General features: G+C 38.2%; 1 protein-coding gene across 10 annotated transcripts in view; it reads left to right on the plus strand.

Annotated features, from left to right (window-relative positions):
- CPEB3 (cytoplasmic polyadenylation element binding protein 3) overlaps nt 1-24,701 on the plus strand; it is a 188,122-nt gene that overhangs the window by 89,747 nt on the left and 73,674 nt on the right. For 5 of the 10 annotated variants that reach the window (XM_078077370.1, XM_078077363.1, XM_078077367.1 and 2 more), the window contains 3 exons: nt 10,098-10,121; nt 22,869-23,036; nt 24,534-24,623. In XM_078077370.1, the coding sequence (XP_077933496.1) occupies nt 10,098-10,121; nt 22,869-23,036; nt 24,534-24,623 (282 nt within the window). The remainder of the gene's footprint in view (nt 1-10,097; nt 10,122-22,868; nt 23,037-24,533; nt 24,624-24,701) is intronic. The other 5 variants (XM_078077369.1, XM_078077366.1, XM_078077368.1 and 2 more) reach the window with 3 other exon arrangements.

Here is a 24,701-nt window from a genome sequence, read left to right on the forward strand (position 1 = left end):
CCAAAAATCACTTAGGTTTCATTTAGCTTCTTTAGTAACATTAGCTAAATAATACTTTATTGATTGTGGAGAATGAGTGCATTTCCAAAAGTGATCAGTTTTACTTTCAGAACATAGTCTTCCTTGTCAACGGCAGGAATTTTAACCACCCTTCCACTCAGGCCTTTCGTATGTGCAGACAGGGAGTCTGAGACTTGAACAAAAACTTGGTATACAGGTGATCCCTAGGTAAAGTTAAGTAGGTGAAACTTTGCCTTCTCTGTTACCCTCTGCATACTTATACCTTTGTTATCTAACTAAAGGGGGTTTTCCCCCTAATATAAGTGGAAATAATGAAGTTTGGGGGGCCAAACAGATATGAATGTAAATCCCGGATCCATCACTTATTTGCTTTGTGAACTTAGACAAGTTATCTCTGTTTTTTTAATTTTAAATGGAGTTATTAACCCCTTCTTTACAAACAGTAAGGTCAAGTGTGCAATGCTTCTGTTACCAGACCTGGCAAGAAATACACACCAAACAAATGCTAGGCTCTGCTTCTTCCCTCTTTTCCCCCTAGTCCCCCTTTTTTCCTTTTTGAGTTAGCAGTAATTCTTTTTCTTTTCTAATTAGTTTCATAGGTAGAATTTAGTGATTCATCAGTTGCATATACCACCCAGTGCTCATTATATCACATGCTGTCCTTAATGGCCATCACCCAGTTACCTCATCCCCCCACCCACCTCCCTTCCAGCAACCCTCAGTTTGTTTTCTAGAGTTAAGAGTCTCTTATGGTTTTCCTCCCTCTCAATTTTCATCTTATTTTATTTTTCCTTCCCTTCCCCTATGTTCATCTGTTTTACTACTGGGTATTTATCCAAAGGATATAAACATAGTGACTTGAAGGGGCACATGCACCCCAATGTTTATAGCAGCAATGCCCACAATAGCCAAAATATGGAGAGAGCCCAGATAGCCATCGACAGATGAATGGATAGAGAAGATGTGGGATACACACACACACACACACGTATATGCACAATGGAATGTTACTCAGCCATCAAAAAGAATGGAATCTTGCCATTTGCAACAACATGGATAGAACTAGAGGGTATTATGCTAAGCAAAACAAGTCAGTCAGAGAAAGACAAATACCATATGATTTCACTTATATGTGGAATTTAAGAGTTAGCAGTAATTCTTAATCCCAGCTATATAGTCAAGGGAATAAAAATAGAAAATACCTGTGAACACTGTGCCAGAGACTGTAATTTAATTGATTTGGGATGAAACTTGGCTGTGAGCAGTGGACAAGGGGTGGATGGAAAAGAACAATTAGAAATTACCTCTTGGGAGATCCAGTGCCACTCCTCCTTGCTAAGTCTGTCTTTATCTGAGCATGAAGGAATCAAGTAGCATAAGGACTATGCTATGCATTCCCTTCTATTCTTTCTTCCCTCTTGAAGCACGCTCTGCCTTTATTCTCTGAGGTTTTCCCAAGTCCAGGTCAGAAAAGGAAGCTGTTTTGGGGAGGTCAGGGCAGGGGTGAAGCGAATGAGCAGCATTCCATGTTGCTGGAGCTCTTCCCAAATTCTCAAGTTATTTCTTTTCCATAATTTTCTTCCATGAAAGAACCCTCCTTCCCACATGAGAAGAGCCTTGTTCATGGGGAGGACACAAGGAACAGTGACCAGGGGGCTGGGCTTTTGGTTCTTATTAGACTCCTGAGCACACTGGCACCTATTTTATTCACACTTTCTTCTTTCTGTATAATTCCCTACATTGTTTGGAGTTCAAAAATGTAGGATTAGCAAGTATTGTTTGTCCTGAACAGTCTAGAAATTGAGTTTTTATATATAAAGTATGAAGAGACCTCATCAGATTTTGACATAGTAGTTCAGAGAAGATGGTTTGTTGAGAACATATGCCAAATATTTGGGTGCATACCTCTATAGTAGGCCTGACCTGATTTGGACAGATTGGTCTGTGTAAAATACAAAGTACTCTGGCATGTGGTTAGAATTCTCAGGACTTTTCTTGATTTTCTTCCCTTTTTTGGTGGGGGGGGCAGTTATTCTATCATTTAATAAAGTTCTGCTGAAAGTAAGGTGGTAGTTACCCTCAGTGGAATGCTATTAGGCTACGGATGTGAAGGTGCATAGACATCACCTGATGTGAGTAGATGTGGATGCCCACTCTCTCCAAGTAGAGATAGCAGTATAATGCAGAGATTCTTCAGAGGTTTATTTCCAGAGAGATCTTGTTAGACATACAGATTTTGATTGATTTTTTTCTGCTTTCATGAGGAATTTAGGAAATGGGCTTAGAAATTCTAAAGTGATTACTTTGATAACATATCATATATTGAGATTCTATAAGTAACCTATATGGTAAATATACTTTGGAAACTAACTTAATACTGAGTATGCATGGATACTGCAAGATGGTATAGAGAAGCCTTGAACTTATATTTTTAATGAGATGGGAGAAAAATTATAGTGGGTGGAAATGGACAAGGGGGTTAGGGGTTTCTTAGGGGCAGTGAAGAATAGATGTCAAGACATGGATATCTAGATTCTTATGCTGAACAGATAAGTGCTTATATTATATTGATACTGTGGGAAGAGTGGGTTGAATTGGTGTGACTGGAATATATGGGTCTGATTTGTAGAATAATAGGAATGAGGATCTGAAAGGTGGTTAGGGGACTTGGATGGTGAAGGGTCTTGGATGTTCTCATGAGAAGCTTGGGAAAGACAAGTGTTGTCTTACTGGAAAATTAGGTTTATCCAAAGGAGAATGTTTAGGATGATATGGGTTATGGAAAACCATTTCTTATGAAGAGTAGCTAAATATATTTTCTCTGTAGAAAAGAGAAAACCAAAAGGAGATAAAGCAATGACCCTCAAATAAAAGTGGGATTAGGCTAGGGTCAGTGGTTAAGGATAGTAGTGAGGCACATGTTAGAAAGAACTTTCTACCTAGTAAGAATGGTCCTACCATAGAGTATAAATCCTTAGTTTTCTAATCATGTTCTCTGGAACCCCAGCATCCAAGGAGGTACTTTAAAGGCCACTGTGGGGAAGGATACATGACAGGTTGGGCTCTGGGTCCTTGTAATGCTTTGGGGAACAAATATCTCACATCTGTTGGGGTTCAGCTTTTGGAGGAGAGTTCTGCTTTAAAAAAAAATGGAAGAGGCTGAAGTGAGTCTTCTTAGTCTTTTATCTTAACTCTTGATTTTAAGGTATTCTATTGAACCAGGTAGAATGCCTTTGTGTTGGTTAAAGAAGGAATTCCTGTTTTGTTTGTGAGATTGATTAAAATCTATAGGTTTCCTATAAGATTTTGTAAGCAGTGAAGCAGAACATTGCAAAAGTTCAGTTGTTTAGGATGCAGGATATAGTTTCATATATTATTAATGACAATTAGATTTTTCTGACCAATCCACAAAAATGCCTATTAAAAATACTGGTTTTAATTCATGAAATAGTAGTGTAATGATTAATAGAAAACAATAGTGGTGTGGTAGTAATAATAAAATAAAACAAAACAAAATTGGAGAAGTTCCTTAAAGGATGATGAAGTTGTAGGAATTCTAAAGGGAATTTCTAAGTACTTTCAGGGACTTTAGAGGTTTGAAATACTGGCTCTTTGGTCTTGCTAAGTTACGAGTAAGGGCTTTTCAAATGTCCATGGACTGGTGTATTACTTTACTAGGGCTGCCATAACAAATAGCATAGGCTGGATGGTTTAAACAACAGAAATTTATTTTCTCACAGTCTGGAGGCTGGAAGTCCAAGATAAAGGTGCTGGCAGGTTTGGCTTCTGAGGCCTCTGTCCTTGGCTGGCGGACGGCTGCCTTCTTGCTGTGACCTTCCTTGGCCTTTTCTGTGTTCCTGAGCATTCCTGGTATCTCCTCTTCTTATAAGGACACTAGTTCTATTGGATTAGGGCTCTACCCTTATGACTTCATTTAACCTTAATTACCTCTTTAAAGACCCTGTCTCCAACTAAATCACACTGGGGATGCTTCAGCCTATGTATTTTGGGGGTACCCATTTTAACCCATGACAACTGGTGAATAGATAAATTGTGGTATTTCCATACTGTGGAATATTACTCAGTAATAAGGAGAAACAAAACATGAACACATGTAACAACATGGATAAATCTCAAAAACATTGAAGAAAGTCAAACACATTGATTCTATTAATATGAAGTTGTGGAAGGGGCAAACAAAACTATAGTACAGAAAGCAGATTAAGGGGCGGGGCACCTGGGTGGCAGGGTTGGTTAAACGACTGACTCTCGGTTCCGGCTCAGGACGTGATCTCGGGGTTGTGAGATGGAGCCCCACGTTGGCTCTGTACTTAGTGTAGCGTCTGCTTGAGATTCTCTCTCCCTCTCCTGCTTGTGCTCTCTCTCTCCCTCTAAAATAAAATAAATAAATCTTTTTTTTTAAAAAGCAGATTAATGTTTGCTAGGGACCACAGGTTGGGGGATGGGATCAACAGCAAAGGGGCACAAGGAAGTTTTTTAGGAAGATGATCTGTTCTGTATGATAGAACACAGTGGTGACACGACTATATATGATTACCAAAATTAGTCAAACTGTACATTTACAGGGGATGAGTTTTACTGAATGTAAATAATACCTCAGCTTAAAAAAAGAATAAATGCCTTAGAACCAGTGTGGACCTGGATTCAGTCCCAGCTCTGTGTAGCTGAACAGCCTGGAGCCCGTCATCCTTTCTGGGCCTCAGTTTACCCATCTGAAAATGTATATTATGATAGTTGCTTGTGTTACTTTTTAGGCTTGCAAATTGAATAGAAAGATTTTTCTGAGAAAAATGGATTAAGAGTCAAAGTGAGCAGGGTAGGAAGAAGAGACTTTAAAACATCCAAATACTTTATGTGAATATAACAGTTGAAAATGTATCCCATCCTTTCAAGCATCATTTTTACCCGCTAAGTTCATATTATTTGTGGAAAAATTGATCACTTTTCAATTATAATTTGCCAGATTTGGGAATCACTGGGCTAAAAGTGTCTTCCCTGCCATTATAAAGACAAAGATAGAAGAGGAGCATTTATGGGACAAACTCCATTACTACTGCTCTTTGGGAATTAATCTAATTAGGGAAAGGGAGTATTTTTGTACTAATTTTAAGCTCTTAACCCATCTTAGGTGGAATTTTTTTTAAGACCGACCTTCCTTCCTTCCTTCTTTCCTTCCTTCCTTTCTTCCCTCCTTCCTTCCAGAGAGAGGTAGAGGGAGAAAGAATCTCAAACAGACTCTGCGCTGAGTGCAGAGCCCAACTCAGGGCTCGATCTTGATGACCCTGAGATCATGACCTGAGCTGAAACCAAGAGTCGGACGCTTAACTGACTGAGCCACTCAGGCGCCCCTTAGGTGCAATATTTTGCGTGACTAATACTTAGATGGAAGCTTAGCTGTTTGAATAGAATTTAATTTTGTATACTGAAATGGTATTCAAAACATAAGTTTATAAGGTTTTTTTTTTTTAAGAGAGAGAGGTGGGGGGAAGGGCAGAGGGAGAGAGAATCTTAAGTAGGCTCCACGCCCCATGTGGAGCCTGATGTGGGGCTCAATCCTACAACCCTGAGATCATGACCTGAGTGGAAATCAAGAGTCAGACACTTAACTGACTGTGCCACCCAGCTGCCCCAAGTTTATAAGGTGTTTTTAAGAAACTCATTTTATTACAAGGGAAGTAATTAACAATTTGTGCCTACAGTTGACTTTTAACAGTCTTGACCGATATTTCCAAGCCAGTTAGTAAAATGTTGTACTAAGGTCTTTATATCTTGTTCATTTGTTTTACATCAGTACAGCATCCCAGGGAAATCTGCTTAAGTTCCTGAAATGATGCATGCTACTTTGATACACAATAGAATAGAGATCTTTCTCTGTCCCTCTTCCCTTTCCCTCTCTACCCCCTCTCTGTCTCTCTCTGTCATTTTTGAGCCTCTGTGGTGGAATCTGTTTATGTTGTTACTTTGCTTAGAGCAACTTTAGCAAATTTGGGTGAATCCATGTAGCTGAAGAATTAGTTTAGATTTTAAAATCAGATCATAACATGCTCTTGGGGAATCACATGTATGAGTGTAGCCATTTAATACCCAGTGCAAGCCAAGTCATAAAGAGTAAGAGATGATCCATTTTATTTTGTTGCCTCATATGCCTAATAAACCATAACATTTAAGTGAAAGTACCATTCATAATGTACTAGTCATTGATCATGTAGACTTATTTTTAGAATAACTCTGGCATATCCCATTGTAAAGTACATGTACCTTTTTATATTTATTGTGATGGATGAAAAATCTTTAATGCTTTCAATTTTAAATTATTCAGATTTATGATTTAAAGACTATAAAATGTTAGCATTATGGATTTTCTACATTAACTTTATAACCTTTTATCTTAGTGAAACAATCTAAAATGTTTGTGGTATTTTGTTCTTTATTGAACTGTAACATACATACCAAACAATGCACAAATTATAAGTATATATAACTTGATGTATTATTACAAGTTGAACACACCCATGTAACCAGTACCACCTAGATCAAGACCAAAACATTAGCAACACCCCAGAACCCCCGCTCAGAGTTATTCTGGTTAATACCCCTAGCCAAGGGTAACCATTACCATGACTTCTAAAAATTAAATGTACTTTTTTGTGAGTTCTAAAAGTAATACATATGAAATGGTAAAAAGAATTTTATCTGTAATGATGATGATGGTTGACAAAGAAGAATTAAAGTTCTTGGAGGAACTACTTAGGATTTTGAAAGTATACCATATCTTCTTATATCTGGTATAAATCTATACTAGCATAAGATATATTATGCAGGTGGAATTAGTCATATTTGCTTCCCCTTTTTTTATGTGGGATCATTTTGTACCGACTCATATAAGTTTATGTGTCCAGTATTTTTGTTTAAAAGTCATATTTGTTCTCAAGGGAAAGCACTACTTTTTGCTCCCAAATTTCTCTCCATGGAGTTCATTTCATTACCCTTCCCTTAGGGAAGAGTTTGACTCTAATTAGTCTATTCGCAAGTGGCCTTCATATGAGCAAATTTTTAATCACCAGCAGAGGTGGCATACATCCTAAAGGCCATCAAGGCATGTATTAATCCTTCCTTTGATTACACACTCAGCTAACAACCTATATTTGTTGAATACCAGGTTGGTACAGAGCATTCTACTAGGTGCATGAGAGGATATTAAAAGGAATACAAGATATTGACCTTGCCCTCTAGGAATTTAACAGTACAGTGAGGTGGTTACAAGTGTGAACTCTGGAGCCAGAGTGCTTAGATTCATATTCCAAGTCCACCACTTCCTTGCTGTAAGATTTTAGGCAAGTTACTTAATTCTGTGTCCCATTTTCTTCATCTATTAAGAAGAAGCTAATAAGAATTCTTATGTCATAAAGTTATCGGGTCTATTAAATGGCATTAATACATGTAAAGCATTGAACTGTTCTGGTACATAGCAAGTACTCATTAAGTGGTAGCTGCTATAATAATAATCACCATAGGGATCATAGATAAAATACTGAAAATAGAACCAGGGTAGCACATAATTAAATTCCACAATGAATGATGAAAGCCAACTGAAGCATCTCACGTCATCACTTTAAATTGGCTGCCTATTCCATATGTTATCTTGCCCCCATATCAGTCACCAGGCCAGTGTGAGCCAATTTACTGTATTTGATTAGAAATGGAAAAAGAAAAAAAAAATCCATAAAAATCATGAACTATTTAAGGAAGCTTTGACTAAAACTCCCAAGAATGTCTTTTGCAAGTCTTACCCACCTCCCCAACTCAGGATGCTCCTTCTCACCCCCCAGACTAGATCTATTCACTTCATGTTCTCTATTACCTGAAAACTTGCCAGTTGAAGACTCGAGTGAACAGCATTGTCATTTATCTTTTAGGGGTGTTAAGGTCTGATGAGTCATTTGTACCTTAGTATTTTAATCAGATTCTTTTTCATTGAGCATCTGGCCAGAAATCAGATATAATGAAAGAATGGGAATTTGTTGTTTGGGAGAGAAATGAGTAACTTTGAAATACAGAATGTTTTATTTCCTTCTCTAAAGGTTTGAGGTGGGGGTGTTGGGCAACATGACATCATTGGGCATGGGGATGGGGGAAAGGACAAAGAAATAATGGTATTATATCAAAACATACTTAATCTCTCTCTTTTTAAAAGGATTTTATTTATTTATTTGAGAGAGAGAGAGAAAGCTCAAGCAGGGGTAGGGGCAGAGGGAGAGAATCCAAGCAGACTCAGTCCTGAGTGCAGAGCCCAACATGACCTGAGCTTGAAATCAAGAGTTGGATGCTCAACTGACTGAGCCACCCAGGGGCCCACATACTTAATCTCTTTTTAAGTGTTGGCTATTAGTATCAACTCACCCATATTATTATAAATGAAGTAAGCTTTTTGGGGGCCAAACTAGGAAACTAACTACCATTTATTATATATTCTATGGGGAGATTAATTCCAGGTTCTACATAATGAAAAGTATAGAGGTTCCTTAATTTTTTTTTTGCTTTTTGTTTTTTTAAGATTTATTTATTTATTTATTTGAGAGAGCGAGAGAGCACAAGCACGGGGAGCGGGAGAGGGAGAAGCAGATTCCCCGCCGAGCAGGGAGCCCGACATGGGGCTCAATCCCAGGACCCTGAGATCATGACCTGAGCTGAAGGCAGATGCTTAACCGACTGAGCCACCCAGGCGCCCCTTAATTTTTTTTTTGTAATACGTTCCTTTTGTAAGTGATGTAAACAGTAGTGCTATGTAAATTCAGAAGGGATTGTGTTTTTTTAAATTGAGAGTTATAGTGATGGAAGGAGTTAGGGAGAAAGTAGGGCTTGAACTGGAAAATCCTTTTTACTATTTATGTAATGGGAAAGTGAAGAGGCCAAATGTATGTAGGTGAGGGTATGATGTCTGAAGAAAAAAGGGAACTAGCAGAAGATGAGATTGGCCAACTGGTATTTCAACTTTCCAGCTGAAAAGTCTGAATTCTTTTTCTAGGAGAGAAATAGTTTTCTTTAGTACTACCTTATACTGCATATGTCACCACAAATTATCTTTGTTTTTTGTTTTGTTTTGATTTGTGTTGAGCTAATATTATAACATGTCATGCTTCAAAAAATGAATTAAATAAAGTTCTCATTTATTTGATAGACCTTGAGTTTTCAAATTTGAAAAACTTTCTACTTTGAAAGTTACTTTAGATGACAGGATCTCCTAGCAATTTGTGTATGATACCATAGTCTAGCTCTATTAAATGTTGTAATAATGTGTTCTGTGGGCCTTGAGTTTTGAAAGGGAAGGAAATCTTCAAAGCACTCTCTTTTTCAACCTGACCTGGATGTACCTAGTACCTTAATCCCTTTCTACTTTCTCAGTTCACTTCTTAGGTGAAAAGATGTTGTTTTCTCCCTATCTGTGATACTGTCTGGAAAGTAAATGGGGAGATCGTGAGAAGCTTCACTGAAATTTTCACACAAACGTATTCTGTAAAACCAGAGTTAATTGTGTGTAAAATTTCTATGTGGTTTCCGGGGGACTCTGCTTATGGGGTGCGTGTGTGTGTAGGTGTGTGTGCGCGCATGTGTGAAGAAATTCAGAATGACCACCACATGCTACAGTTTTGAATTAGAATGAATGGAATTTCTTTAAAGTGATGTCTGATGGTAATATATAGTGCAAATGAAGATTTATAAATCAGAAAAAAATTTAAAAGAACTCTATTTATCTATATCTGATATAGATAATGGACCACAATATAAATCCTTATAAAACTGTGTCACTTAAGCACCCATTGTATCTTTTCCTGTGGCTGCCATATCCAGGCGAATTTCTCTTTAAGATTGTGTTTTAACTTGTGCTTCATAAAGGTTTTTTTTTTTAATATAATATCTCTGCCGTCAAGTTGAACAGTATCTCCAGATTAATTAATACTGAAAATACTTAGAAAAGGTTTATGTGAATATTTTTTTATTTCTAAATTCACCATTTGATACAGATACCCATGGTTTTCTTCTGTGTTTACATGCAGCCAGGAGCTATGGGCGGAGACGAGGTAAATTTTTTTTAATGAGATCTTTTGCTTGCCAAATTGTGAGTAAATATGAGTGTGTGCGTGTTTATACCCGTGTGTGTGTAAAACAATAATTATTGTATGGTATGATGTTCTAGCTTATTTTAGCAAAATAATTCACATCACTTTCATTATAGTTATTTTTTGTTGTTAGTTGGTAGTTTGTTTTTTTAATCCTAATATAGACATAGCAAAGACTATTTCTACTTGGAAATTTTTGTTACATGGTTTATTATGAATGATCTTGAGAGAATAAAGGCCAAGCATACATATATTTTTGTCCTTTATCTGCAGTGTTTTTTTCATACTACTTAGAAGGCAAAAGTTAGGTTTTAGAGGGCAATTCTTGATCTTAGTAGGTTGACCTTGAAGCTAAAGAAGCCTAAGTTTCAGGGACCCTCACTTTCAAGGGGACCCCCTCCAAGTTCTTTACCTTATCTTTACGTTCTTTCTCTTCTTTTCTTTTTAAGATTTTATTTATTTATTTGACAGAGAGAGACACAGCGAGAGAGGAAACACAAGCAGGGGGAGTGGGAGAGGGAGAAGCAGGCTTCCTGCGGAGCAGGGAGCCCAATGCAGGGCTGGATCCCAGGATTCTGGGATCATGACCTGAGCCGAAGGCAGACGCTTAACGACTGAGCCACCCAGGCGCCCCTCTGTTCTTTTTCTTGAAGTGGATCCCCAACTTGTATAGGCTCTAAGCCCCATAAAACTTGCATTCTCTCCTGATCACACCCAAACAAAATAATGTTGCTTTTATTTGTGTAACGCTGTTACTTTTCTAAAGCATTTCCATATCTGTAATTCATTCAAATAACTTTATGAAGTAGGTAGGCTAAGCCTAATGTAGTGTTTCAAAGGAGTATGAGACTTAGGGTCAAAGACCTAGGTTGTAATCACTGCTTTATTACTTCTGTCTGGTATCATCATCTGTAAATTATGAGGTAATAAAACCAATCTTGTCCAACTTTAAGAGTGTTAGTGAAGTTATAGTGTGAAAAATGGGAGAGGAAAACCTATTCATGTACACTAAAAGCATTCCAAAAATATAAGTTGCTTTGAAAGTACTCGCTTTCATTTCTTTTTTTTTTTAAGATTTTATTTTTATTTATATTTATTTGAGAGAGAGTGGGGGAAGGGGCAGAGGGGGAGGGAGAGAGTGATAAGCAGACTCTGTACTGAGCGCAGAGACTGACATGGGGCTCAATCTGACAATCCTGAGATCATGACCTGAGCCACAACCAAGAGTTGGACGCTTAACCAACTGAGCCACCCAGTTGCCCCAAATTCATAGTATTTTATTATTTATTCCACAGTAAATATTTGTTGAATGGATGAAAATTGGCAGAACCTAATATGTATTCAAGTTACTACTCAAAACTTCTTTTGTGGTGGAATCACATAGTCAGTTTCGTTTTCAAATCATGGTGAAGAAAAACATTTGTGTAGTTGACTGTTTTTTAGCTATGGAAATAAATACCATTTAATATTTTTAACCTTATTGTTTTTAAATTGAAAGTATAAACAATTATATTACTGGAAATCATTTTGTACTATACATATAATTTTTCATGTTGCTAGAAAATTGATCACTCTCGGGAAGGAATAAGGAATGGACAATTTTACAGAGAAAATGGATACCGTCTGGAAGGTAGATAGCAGAGAGTAGCCTCTCCAATTCTTACACACTGATCAGTTACCACATCTTGTCAAAATTTTTCCTCTAGTGTCTCGGGCCTCACCCTTCCCTTTTCATTTCTATTGTTTTTCACTTCTATTGTTTCTTTCTTTCTGAAACACCACTTAGTCCATGTCATCCTCCTCCATTAAGGACCCCCATCATCTGGCTTCTCCGTTTCACCAGCCTCATCATCTCCATTTTCCCCACCTCACAGTCCCCTAACTAGTCTCTGTACTTTACCACAGTCTGGCTGTTGCACATACTGTCCTCCCTTCCTTTCATTTACTTATCTAAGGCCTATCCTTAGTTCATGCATTTAAGCCAAATTTAAGCTTTATCTCGCCAATGAAGCCTTGCCCAGTGGCCTTGCAAGCCATGTTTACCTCTGCTTCTACTGCCTTACATTCCTCTTGTTTCTTCTGTGTGCTCTGATTCTTCAGCACAGTTGTATCTTGAGCCTAACACTGTGACCTACATATAATTAGCACTTATTAGATGTTTATTGTTGAGGATTGTTTTTGAAGTAACATCCTACATCTATGCAGACCAGAGTTTGGCATCGTATTTTTAAAAATTATTTTATTTTTACAAATCATGTATATTAAGTACCAGACATCAAGAATATTAAGATCACCTATAATTTCTAAGTGCCTGAAAAAATTACTCTTCCTGTTTCCATGTTACCTTGCCCCTGTTTATTTGTAAAGTTTGATTTAATTGTTTTCACAAGCATGGTCATCTTTGCATCAAATGTTAAGCTAAACATGGCCTAGAATGACTTGGTCCCTGCTCTCTGTAAGTCTGCAGTTCAGTAATTGTAGATAAAGAAGATAATGATGAGAGAGAGTGTGTGTGTGAGAGAGAGAGCGAGAACATTAAATGACTGAAAGTTGACTTTTTGTAATGATAAAAGAACAGATAGAAAATTTTTGTTCCATGCTTTTAAGTCTTCTATTCCCAAAGCTGAAAAAGAATTCATCTTCCTTAAATGTGGTGACATAGCATGTGAGATGGAGTAGGGGTACCTCGTATCTACTCTCATTTCCTAAAGCATACTCAATCTGGGCCACTGCTACATAGTATAAATTTGATGAACTGGCAGATTTCCTCATGCTCATTTATTTGTGTAATCAGGGATTATATTATTGCTTGACTTCTTTGCTCCAAACAAAGCTTAGACTTTCCCAAAAAGGCATAAAAAGTGATCTTGGCTGGAATTTAAATAAAAAATTAAAAAACTGAACTTGCTTATGTATGTTACTTTATTATTAAGAATTACCTGTAACTCATATTCTATACATTACATATACATGTTGGTAAATATTTTAGGACTAGAAAGCAAAGGGACTTACCCGTGACAGTTTTGAGATCTGTCAGTAAGGACTAGGCCAGTGGAATCTTTCACCTCTCCTGATAAACCTGGAAAAGCTTCCTGGAACAGGTAGAATTTCAGGAACTATTTGGATAATAGAAGAGGAGTGGGAAGGAGGCCCCTCCAGGTATATGATTCAACTTAAAAGAAACCTTCAAGGTGAGATTGGCATGACCAGATGCTTGGAGCATATGTCCCTGAGTATATGCATTGTGGGCCAGCTGGAGAGGAGAAATTTGCAATGAAATGGTCTGTGCTGCCCTAATGAATGGTTTTTGAAACAAAAGGGCAGACTCCTAGACAGAGATAGATCAGGCTTTCTCGAAAGAGGGTTTCATGATCAAGTAACGAAAACAGGAGAGAACCTGGACATCAGCTGAAGGCTTAGCTGGGGATACAAGTATTGAAGGATAGACTTGGCAAACTAAGCTCTTCTAGTAGTGTAGTTGAAACAGTAGTAGGGAAGCAGAATTAGATGTGTAAGAATTGAACTTGAAAATGAGTGATTGTATATAAAGTATTTAAATATCCAAGTATATTTCCTATTATACCCACTTTTATTTTAAAGATATGTTCCTTTAGAGAAACATTGATTTCTCTTCCCATATTCCCTTACGGAATCGAAGTGACTCCAAATAATTTTATCATTTTATTTCTGGAGTATTTTGACTTTCACAAGCTTTGGTATGTGCCTTCCTGTATAACTGCTGACCCGTTAGAAACTGGTCTAACGGATAGCGTCCTACAAGAACTTTGCCTACACATTTCACACCTGATTAAAATATATGTTGTGTTTTTCATTTGACATGAGCTCTTAAGGTCTCTGGGAGACTTCTGTTCATAAGTAGCCATGTTGGCTGTGCTAGTGCTCTTGATGTTTAACAGAATTGCTTAAAAAGCAGCAAGGAAAATATAAAAGATCTTTGTAAACAATGTAAATGAGCAAATACAAAGAATGATCAGTTACTTTACTATTGGAGTTACTGTTGGATTGGAGTTACTATTGTAAAATATACTTCTGTGTATATCTAATCCATAAAAACCTATTGACATGATACGATATATTAATCTTAGTTAATAACAAAGGTTCAAAATATCCAATGAAACAAACTTCTGTGCCAAGTTGAACTTGGGTCTTTGTGCCAAAAGCCTTCCCAAGGGAGGAGACCATGGTACAAACATGTCATTCTGTTAATTCAAACCCAGTTACATGAACTTTCTTGACTAAAAGAATGGTTGGTCCCTCAGTGAACATGGACAGCTGAAGAAATTTCTGACTGTTCATGGTTATAATGTCTGAAATGTTACTCCTTATAGTAATATGGGAATTTGAGCACAGGAAATGGGGGGGAATAAGATCACAGTTTTTTGTTTTTGCAAGAAGTTGGTCTGGGAGGGTCTTAAACAATGATGGAGGGGTTCTGGGCTGTCTACCCTAATTTCATTCATTAAGAGTTTGTGTGCTTACTGTTGGGTCAGATGCTGTGCTAGACTCTAGATGTGTTCTGTCTCCCTATAGAGTGTTCATTCTAGTAGGAGAGAGACAATAAGTGAAACAAACATTTCCATACTCTGTAACTATGAAAAGTACTAGGCAAGAAAACTAGGAGGGTTCCCTCTAACCTAGGATGGTTTTCTCTGAAAAAATATTATTTAAACTGAAACCCAAAAGATGGATAGACAGGTATCTTTATTTTTATTTATTTATTTTTTAAAGATTTTCTTTATTTGAGAGAGCAAGACAGAGCAGAGAGAGAGCACAAACAGTAGGGAGGGGCAGAGGGAGAGGGAGAAGCAGGCCTCCTGCTGAGCAGGGAGCCTGATGTGGGACTCGATCCCAGGACCCTGGGATCATGACCTGAGCTGAAGGCAGACGCTTAACCGACTGAGCCACCCAGGCGCCCGACAGGTATCTTTATTTTTTTAAAGATTTTATTTATTTATTTGACAGAGAGAGACACAGCGAGAGAGGGAACACAAGCAGGGGGAGTGGGGGAGGGAGAAGCAGGCTTCCCGCGGAGCAGGGAGCCCGATGCGGGGCTCGATCCCAGGACCCTGGGATCATGACCTGAGCCGAAGGCAGACGCTTAACGACTGAGCCACCCAGGCGCCCCCCGACAGGTATCCTTAAAGAAGAATTTTTATTGTGGGAATTTTCAAACATACACAAAAATAGAATAGTTGATTGAACTATCCACTCATCAGTTAGCTTCATTTTTGCCAATCTTGTTTCATATTTTCCCTCTTTTTTCCCCCCTTAGAATGTTTTTTTTTTTTTTTTAAAGATTTTATTTATTTATTTGACAGAGAGAGACACAGCGAGAGAGGGAACACAAGCAGGGGGAGTGGGAGAGGGAGAAGCAGGCCTCCTGCTGAGCAGGGAGCCCGATGCGGGGCTCGATCCCAGGACCCTGGGATCATGACCTGAGCCGAAGGCAGACGCTTAACGACTGAGCCACCCAGGCGCCCCCCCGCCTTAGAATGTTTTAAAGGAAATTCCAGACATTATTATAAGACAGCTATTTTAAGAGGCTTGAGGCAAAATACTGATAAATGCTACAACATTGATAGACTTTGAAAACATTATACTAAGTGAAAGAAGGCAATTACAAAAGATTGCATATTGTATGATTCCACTTCTATTAAATGTCCTTTCTGTTGACACAGAAAGTAGACTAGTGTTTGCCTAGGCCTGAGAGAGTTCAAGGAAAATGGGGAGTGGCTGCTAATGGGTTAAATGGATGAATTGTATGATAGGTGAATTATATCTTCATAAAGCTTTTATTTAAAAAGTGGGCGTAGGTGAGACCCAAAAGGGCTTTGTGTATTTGAGAAAATAGAGACCAGAATGACTGAGATTGGTAGGAGAAAGAGTAGGTTGTATTAAGATGAAGTTGGAGGAAGGAAGGAAATATGACCTTGCTGTGCTTTAGCTCCCGGTAAGGATTTTGAATGTGGTCCAAGTACAAGAGGAAATCTGTGAATGTTTTAAAACAGGGTCAAATGATCAGATTTATGTTTTTAAAAAGCACTCTGGCTACTACTGTTTAAAGTGAAGTGAGAAGACAAATGGGTTGTCTAGTTCAGAAAGAAGGTAATAGTAGTCTCGGCAAGAGATGATGGTGTTTTAGCGTAGAGTGATGGCAATAGAGTTAGAAAGAAATGAACAGATAGAAAGTATATTCTAGAGGGTAGAATGAACCTTTTTTAATGGCATTAAACTGAAGAATTGAATGTGGGAAGTGAATAAGAAGGAAGACTCAAAAACGATGTTCAGCTTCTAGCTTGAGCAATTGGGTGAATTGCGATGCCACATATTGAAATGGGACTGGGAGAGAATAGGTTCAAGGTGGATGTCAAGAGTTCATTTAAAAACACATTAAGGGTGGGGCACCTGGATGGCTCAGATGGTAAACGTCTGCCTTTGGCTCAGGTCATGATCCCAGGGTCCTGGGATCTAGCCCCGCATTGGGCTCCCTGCTTGGTGGGGAGCCTGCTTCTCCCTCTCCCTCTACTGTTCCCCCTGCTTGCGCTCTCTGGCTCTCTCTGTCAAATAAATAAATAAAATCTTAAAAAAACACACACACACATTAAGGGGGCGCCTGGGTGGCTCAGTTGTTAAGCGTCTGCCTTCGGCTCAGGTCATGATCCCAGGCAGGGTCCTGGGATCGGGTCCCACATCGGGCTCCGTGCTCGGCGGGAGGCCTACTTCTCCTTCTCCCACTCCCCCTGCTTGTGTTCCTGCTCTTGCTATCTCTGTCTCTGTCAAATAAATAAAAATCTTTAAAAAAATAAATAAATAAAAATAAAAAAAATAAAAACACGTTAAGTGAGGGTTGCTGGGGGGGCGTGGAGGGATGGGGTGGCTGAGTGATGGACATTGGAGAGGGTATGTACTATGGTAAGCGCTGTGAATTGTGTAAGACTGATGAATCACAGACCTGTACCGCTGAAACAAATAATACATTATATGTTAATAAAAAAAATTTTAAAAAGCACATTAAGTTTGTGATACCTAAGAGAAACCCACATAATAATGCCAAGTAAGATATACTTTAATATTTGTATATTAGGGTTTTATGAAAGATTTTTGTGTAATAAAAGGAATTCTGCTCCCAGAGATTTGAAAACCATTCATCTAGGTCAAATCTCTCATTATGTAAATGAGACTCAGATGTGTGAAATGTTTTGTCCAAGGTTACAGAGTAAAGCTGGAACCTGACTATCCTGACTTTCAGGCAATTTTTTTTCCTTAGGGGAGTCATGCCTCATAATCCATTAAAAAAAAAAAAAAAGCAAAACTCCTAAAGTGACTAATTTCTGAGCTACTTGCAAAAACTAAGATGAAAATGGTCAGGCTTGGAATTTTTGCTGGAGCTGCTGGATTGACCACAGAGGCTTTGATGGGAGCTTAGAGGTGAGGCCTGAGCCACTTTGGCAACCCATCATGGCCAGTGGGCTTTTGTTTCCCCATCATAAGCTGCAGGAAGGGAGCCTCCTAAGTAAGCAAGAGTTTTGGACAAGTCTTCGTGCTTAACTAGTGCTTTGTGGGTTTCTTATTTTGTACTTTTCTTACAAGGCTTCTACCTCTTACAAAGCATTCAACATAGCTTTAAGTTACCTCTACATTCAGAGATTATTTGTTCAATTACTGGACAAAAAACTACATTATGGTTATTAATTGAAAATAAATATCATAAACCAGACCATTGGTGGAAGGGAAAGCCAAATGGCCAAATTGCAGCTGTTGGGAAATATTCTCCTGCTTCTCTTGAAATACTCAATATGAATATTTTACATGGGAAGTATCAGATTCTAAAGCAGACTAATATGCTGGGTACATAAGAATATAATTTTGGGGAAGTAACATGGCTTATTTAAAACGTTTTGGTCTTGGGCAATGTTTTGATTAAAGAAAAGTAGTGTGTTAGAGAGATGGTAGCTAGTGAAGTAGGACCTCTCATGGGACACAATTTGGGTGTAGCCTCTTAAGGTTTCAGTTTCTAGTAACACATATGTGGGAACTAAAATTTTACCAGTCTTCCCAGGAATGATTTGTCTTGGGGGGAATGGATTTATGCCAACCAAATGAATGTACAAATACTAACCTCATGAGGAACCGTGGAAAAACCAGAATACCAATGTTCTAACTTACGGAGATGAATGTAACAGAAGACAATTTTAGTGGCTGATTATTTTTCTACTAGTTTAGGAGTCACAGTGGTACCTCTTCACAGTAGCAAGGTACTAAATTAATTAATAGAATAGTCCTTCAGGAGCTTATAATTAGAGCATAGGGAAATAGATGGTTTTCAGGCTATGGAAACCAAACGAACCATTCTGTCCACAGAGGAGTAATCTTATCAGTATGATAAAATCCTCTTAACTTCTTTTGGTCTACACTTCTGTCTTTTAAATGCTTCCTACAGGTGTGCCTGGGTGGCTCAGTTGTTAAGCGTCTGCCTTCGGCTCAGGTCATGGTCCCAGGGTCCTGGGATCGAGCCCCGCGTCGGGCTCCCTGCTCGGCGGGAAGCCTGCTTCTCCCTCTCCCACTCCCCCTGCTTGTGTTCCCTCTCTCGTTGTGTCTCTGTCAAATAAATAAAATCTTTAAATAAATAAATGCTTCCTACAGACTTTTTGTTCCATCAGCACTTAAGGCAGTCATATTATAGTATGGTTGACTAGATTATAGATTTTACATTCTGTTCCTGAGGATATACTTTCTTTAACTTGACTGAACTTGGATGTTTCCCAAGACTCCATACACTTCACACAATATCACTTTCAGTGGATGTCTGCTATAGACAGTTAATCTCCATTTTAGTTGCTCTTAAACTTGAGCATAGAGATCACTGGGGAAATTTATTAAAAGTGCAGATTTCAAATTTGAACCCCATGCATTCAGCTTAAGTAGATCTGGGGATTGGACTCAGACCTATAGTCTTAGTTCTTATCCACAGAGAAACATCATATATGTGTGGATTCTTCACAGTTTTATTTCCAAGGGCAACTTTATCACTAAAGTCTGTCGTACTCTGAACACTAATAATAAGAGGTTTGGTTTTAAAACCTTGGCAAGTTTCTTAAGTACCCATAACCAATTTTTAAAACAGTCCAAATTTTTACATTTAACTCTTGCTTTTATTTTCTTTGCCAAAATATTCGGGGAAGCTGTGGTTATGTTGGCCATGCACAAAGGGAGTTCTCTTTGTTCCAGAACATCTTGAATATCTACTACTTCTCCTTCTTCACAGCTCTTGTTCAAGATTTCCTCATCTCTCATCTGGACAGTCCCAGATTTCTTCAGACTCTCACCCCATCCCCTCTTCCCCTGGGTGCAAATTGCTGGTGAAGGTGATGGTAGCTGTTGTAGGATGTGAGGTAGAGGGAATCACATGGTCATAGGCGTCTCAGAAAAGTCATTCTGACAGGATGGAAGATGAATTAGATGGGAGTATCAGTCTTCAGGAAGTGAGTGAAGTTTAAAAAAAAAAAAAAGCTAGTATTAGAAGGAAATATGAAACTTGGAAAACAAGGAAATTTCCTATTGCTTTTATAATATAGAGTATAGAATATAATGTTTGAGCAAATAGAAGCAATAGAAGAGATCTCAATTTCTTAGGACATGGTTCCATCTCTTGCCATTCTCACACCTGTGTGCTGTGTTCCGGCATATACTTGCAGCAGCATGTCTTTGCACATACTGTTACCCTTTTTTGGATGCTGCCTCACTTTTAATATTTATTGAATACCTTTTATGTGCCCTCATTAGGACATGAAGATACAGTGGTGAATAAGATTAAATTGGTCCCTGTCCTAATAGAGCTTACAATTTAATGGGGCTGGGGAATGAGATACCAAATAAAAACCCACATGATAGTATAATGGTAATTGGAAAAAGTGTTAGGAGAAGTGCTATGAGTGGATAGAAACAGGAACCTAGCCTAATCTAGAAGTTCAGGAAAGTTCCACCTGAGGAAATGACTTTTCAGCTGAGACCTGAAGGATTAGTGGGAATTAACTAGAAAACTGGGGAGTTGGGAAGAGAGTGTTTATTTGGGGGTAGGGGGAAACACTTTGTCATTAGTGCCTGAGACAAGGAGGAATTATCAGGAAATTCAAAGGAGGTCTGAGTGATTGGAGGAGATGGCAGAGGCCTTATAGTTTACAGTGATGTTTTTGTACTTTATCCAAAAACGGTGGGATGTTAGTGAGGGGTTTTAAGGATGAAGGTGAGGAGTGTGGCTATGTGTTCAGATTAATATTTGAAAATGATGACTTGGGCTGTTGTGTGGAGAAAGCATTGTGGGGTTCAAGATAGAAACCAGTGGACTAAATAGGCTGTCATATAGACTTGTTGGAACCCATTAGTTCAGGGCAGAGATGATGACAATCTGGACCCCAGGGATTTAGGACTGAAGATGGGAGAAATGAATGGATTGAAGACTTACTTCATAGCTTGAATTGATAGGAGTTAGTGAGAGTCTATGTGGAGTAAGAAAGAAAAGGAGATCTCAAGGAGGACTCGTAGATTTCTGGATTGAATTAGGTGTGTATAATAGTTATTTCTGTTGAGACTGAAGGGAATGCTAAAGGACCTGGTTTGGAGGGAAAGGTCAACGCTGTTTTGAAAATTCTTTCTCTGTGGATTCTTGTTTTTTACCTTAGAAACCCCCAGCCCCACCAGATTCTGCTCAAGGTGGCCTTACCTGTGAAATCACTCTAAAGGTTTCCGCCTGCCCCATCTCCCATAGGGCAGTAAATTGTGCTCTTGGTATGGTCTTCTCTTAGTACTTATTTCTCTGTTTTATACTTATACACTTGCCTCTTACCAGAGTTGATTTCTTTGTCAAGAACTTTCAAATAACTCATACTAGTTTGGTGATTCTAAAATATGGATAAATATTTCTTCAGGTGTTTTCCACTGAGTTATATATGTTAACATTTCTTTTATCTTAAATCCAGGTAATGCTGGATCAATTTATTTTACTGCAGAACTTTTCCCAGGCTTTTGTATTCTAATGTGGATTGTGAATGTCTGGGAAGGTCGTAAGGTGTGCAGTATTTTCCAGTATTATTTAGTTGTCTCCCCCCTCCCTGCCCCCAACGGCCTTTGTTTTCTGAGCATCTCATGTTACTAGTGTTGAGGGTAAGAGATGGGGATAGGAGTTTTCTTTGGGAAAGGCTGATTTGGGTGTGTGCCTGTCACAGAGTAAGCATAAAACTCACTGTGGACTCCGTGAAAAGCAAACCTGACAGTTGGGCGAGTACATCTCTGGATGTCTTTGGAAAGGTCATTTTGCCTATAGTTGCTGCAGATCTATTTCTTTTACCCCCAGTGATCAAAACAGACATCAAGGGATGAGAATTTACTGCCTATTGTTTGTTACCCCCAGGCTAAGAAAGCTAGGTGACATGAGGTGACAAATTTTATTCTGTTTCTTTGTAGCTAATCTGGGAAGAGCTGAACAAAAAATTCTTAGATCCTTTTATTTATTAACTCCCAACATCAAAATAGTGCCTTTCTTATACCACCTGGGTTGTTCATAAAATAAACAGTTATATTAGTAGCCATTTTTTGGTAAAAGAAATAAATGTTCAGTATTTTTATAAGGCTATTTATATTCTGTTTTAGAGTTGGCTGTAGTGACACAGAAACTAGGTTTCAGGGAAATATCGATGGGACAGACTAAATGGGGAAGACACTGTTCTTTTTTTGAAGAGTATATGAATTCATTTTAGAGGGGAATTCTTTTTTTCAGAAGTTAGAGTGTTCAAGACAGTTCATTTTTAGAGTGTAACCTAATGGAAAGTTTTATCAGGAACTCACTGACTCAGACAGGAAATATATTTGTTTTTAAACTTAGATTTTATTTTGTAATGCCGGGTGGCATTATTGTGTTACGTTTATGAACAGACTCGAACTGCTGGCATCTTTCCTACGGTCACGTGGAATGGGTAGATGCCTTTGCTGTATAAACTCTATTTGGCTATAGAGTTAACAATGAACATAATTTTTTGAGTGATATAAAATACTGCCTAGATTAGTAGGGTAAAAATGTCATAACCACATCTACATCTGTACTCCCACATCTTAATTTATGTGTTCTCATTTATTCGTTCCACCGGTTATTACTCCAAATGTTTATTCCCAAATTGGATTACTTTGGAGTGGCAGGGAAAACTTGATCATCTTTAGTCCTGCTATCAGAGAGGTTATCAGCCTTTGTTATCAGTTTAATATTCCCTCTGCTGTCAGGGCCATCCAGCCTGAACCTTTGAGCAAATAAAAGTCTGTGACTAAAGATTACTTTTCCATTTATTTTAAGAAATGTCTGCAGACAGGAAAAATAGCTGCTGAATACCCTTAGTAGCAGTGATAGGGACTCTATGAGTAAAAGGTGGTGATTTTTAGCAGCGAAAACAGCTGTAATTTTTGATGCTTCCTTCTGAGTATCAATCCAGTTATTTCTGTGCTATGTATACCTTTACACAAAAATGATGGTATTGTCTAGGCTCTGAAATCTGCAGTCGCTTATCCTATTGTAAAAATCACAGTTCAGGATACGTTTTTTTTTTTTTTTTTGTATGATTCACTCTACACTTTGGCTCCTAATAAAGCATTTGTTGTCCAAGAAAATAATTTTAACTGTAGAAACTTCCACATTTGTTTCAGGTCGGTCTTCTCTCTTTCCCTTTGAAGATGCCTTCCTGGACGACAGTCACGGCGATCAATCCTTGTCATCTGGCTTAAGTTCTCCCACTCGTTGTCAAAATGGAGAACGAGTAGAACGTTACTCTAGAAAGGTGTTTGTTGGAGGCCTTCCTCCTGATATTGATGAAGGTACGATGCATTCATTAATGACTTTATAAAAGCCAGGTTTGTTCTTTGTGTGATTTGACCCTGCCTCTCCTCTCCAAGAAGCTTTGGAACATTCCTATTTTAGTGTTTGGAGGATGAAAATATTTGATAGATGGGGAAGTAATAGAGGGTGCATTTCAAGTCTGCTCTTCAAATGTGTTCATACAGGGCAGTCTCCCAGCAGCTTCGTGTTTCCTAGTCATTAATTTGGGGACAAGCTGTAAAATAATAATGAAAGTTAATATTTATGAAATTCTTTATAAGCCCATAATTGTGCTAAGCGCTTCACATTACATTATCTCTTTTAATCCTTATAGCTATCCTTTAAGGCATATCCTACCAACTCCATTCTATAGATAAGGAAACTGAGGATCAGAGAGAGACAGTTTGTCCAAGGTTATATAGCTAATGGTGCAGCTGGCATTCAAAATTAGTCTGATTCCAGAGCTTTTGCTCATGTTCATCACACTATCCCATCTCATATTTTAATATAGGTCTCTATTAATGAAAAGCCCCTTGCCTTAAAAAGAATAAAGACTAATTAGAATTTTTCTTAATAATGTTCTTGAGGTACTGTCGGTCCAAAAGCAAGTTTTCACTAATGCCCAAAGCCAATCAGCACATAGTAGGTTGTCAATAAATATTTGTTGAACGGATGAATGAAATAAAATTGTGACAGTTACCTTAAGGGAAAAAACAACAACTCTAGTTCTAGTAGGCTTTGGATCTGCTATAAAAATGTTATTAAAACAGTTGTTTTGTCAACATTGTTCTAGTTGTGACATTTCTCTAGTTTATCATGATTTTCTTTTTTCATGATGAGAAAGGAATAGTCTAAAAATAGTTTTATTTAAGACTTATTGCTTTAAAGTTGTACAGAGCTGGAGACTCATTTTCCTCCAAACCGTTCTCATATTAGTGTTAATCTCATCTATCAATTGGATTTTTTTTTAAGACAAAGTTTAGGTCATGGCTGAGAGAGTAGCAACTTAAATCTGGGAGCTAAATTATAACCTTCTGCTTTGAGTCAGGAGTCAGAAGGAAAAGGTAAATTTATTGAGCTATAACTTTGGAAACATTTTCTTTATAGGATATGTAGTAGGGGCACCTAGGTGGCTCAGTCGGTTGAGCCTCTGCCTTTGGCTCGGGTCGTGGTCCCAGGGTCCTCAGATCGAGCCCCATGTCGGGCACCCTGCTCAGTGGGGAGTCTGCTTCTCCCTTTCCTTCTTACTGCCCCTCCCCCCGCTTGTGCTCCCTCTGTCTCTCTCTCTCTCTCTCAAGTAAATAAAATCTTTTTTAAAAAAGAGAATAACCAAATGTGCCCAGCGAACAATTGTATTTCACTTAGTAGGTTTGGCTTCTGTAAAAATGCTTTAGAAATAGTTCTCAAAATATTTTTTAAATAAAAAGACATGCTTTATGCTATTCTGTTTGCAATATTTTTTTTTCTCTTGCTAAGATTGCTTCTTTATTTTGTAGATGAGATCACTGCCAGCTTTCGCAGGTTTGGACCTCTCGTTGTAGACTGGCCTCACAAAGCTGAAAGCAAGTCGTATTTTCCTCCTAAAGGTAATGCACTTAAAATGTCTCCACTGCCTGCCTGTTGGAGAGCTGGCATGACATTCAATAAAAGACAGCCTTTTACTT

The sequence above is a fragment of the Halichoerus grypus genome, chromosome 7, assembly GCF_964656455.1.
Source record: "Halichoerus grypus chromosome 7, mHalGry1.hap1.1, whole genome shotgun sequence".
Lineage (NCBI taxonomy): Eukaryota > Metazoa > Chordata > Mammalia > Carnivora > Phocidae > Halichoerus > Halichoerus grypus.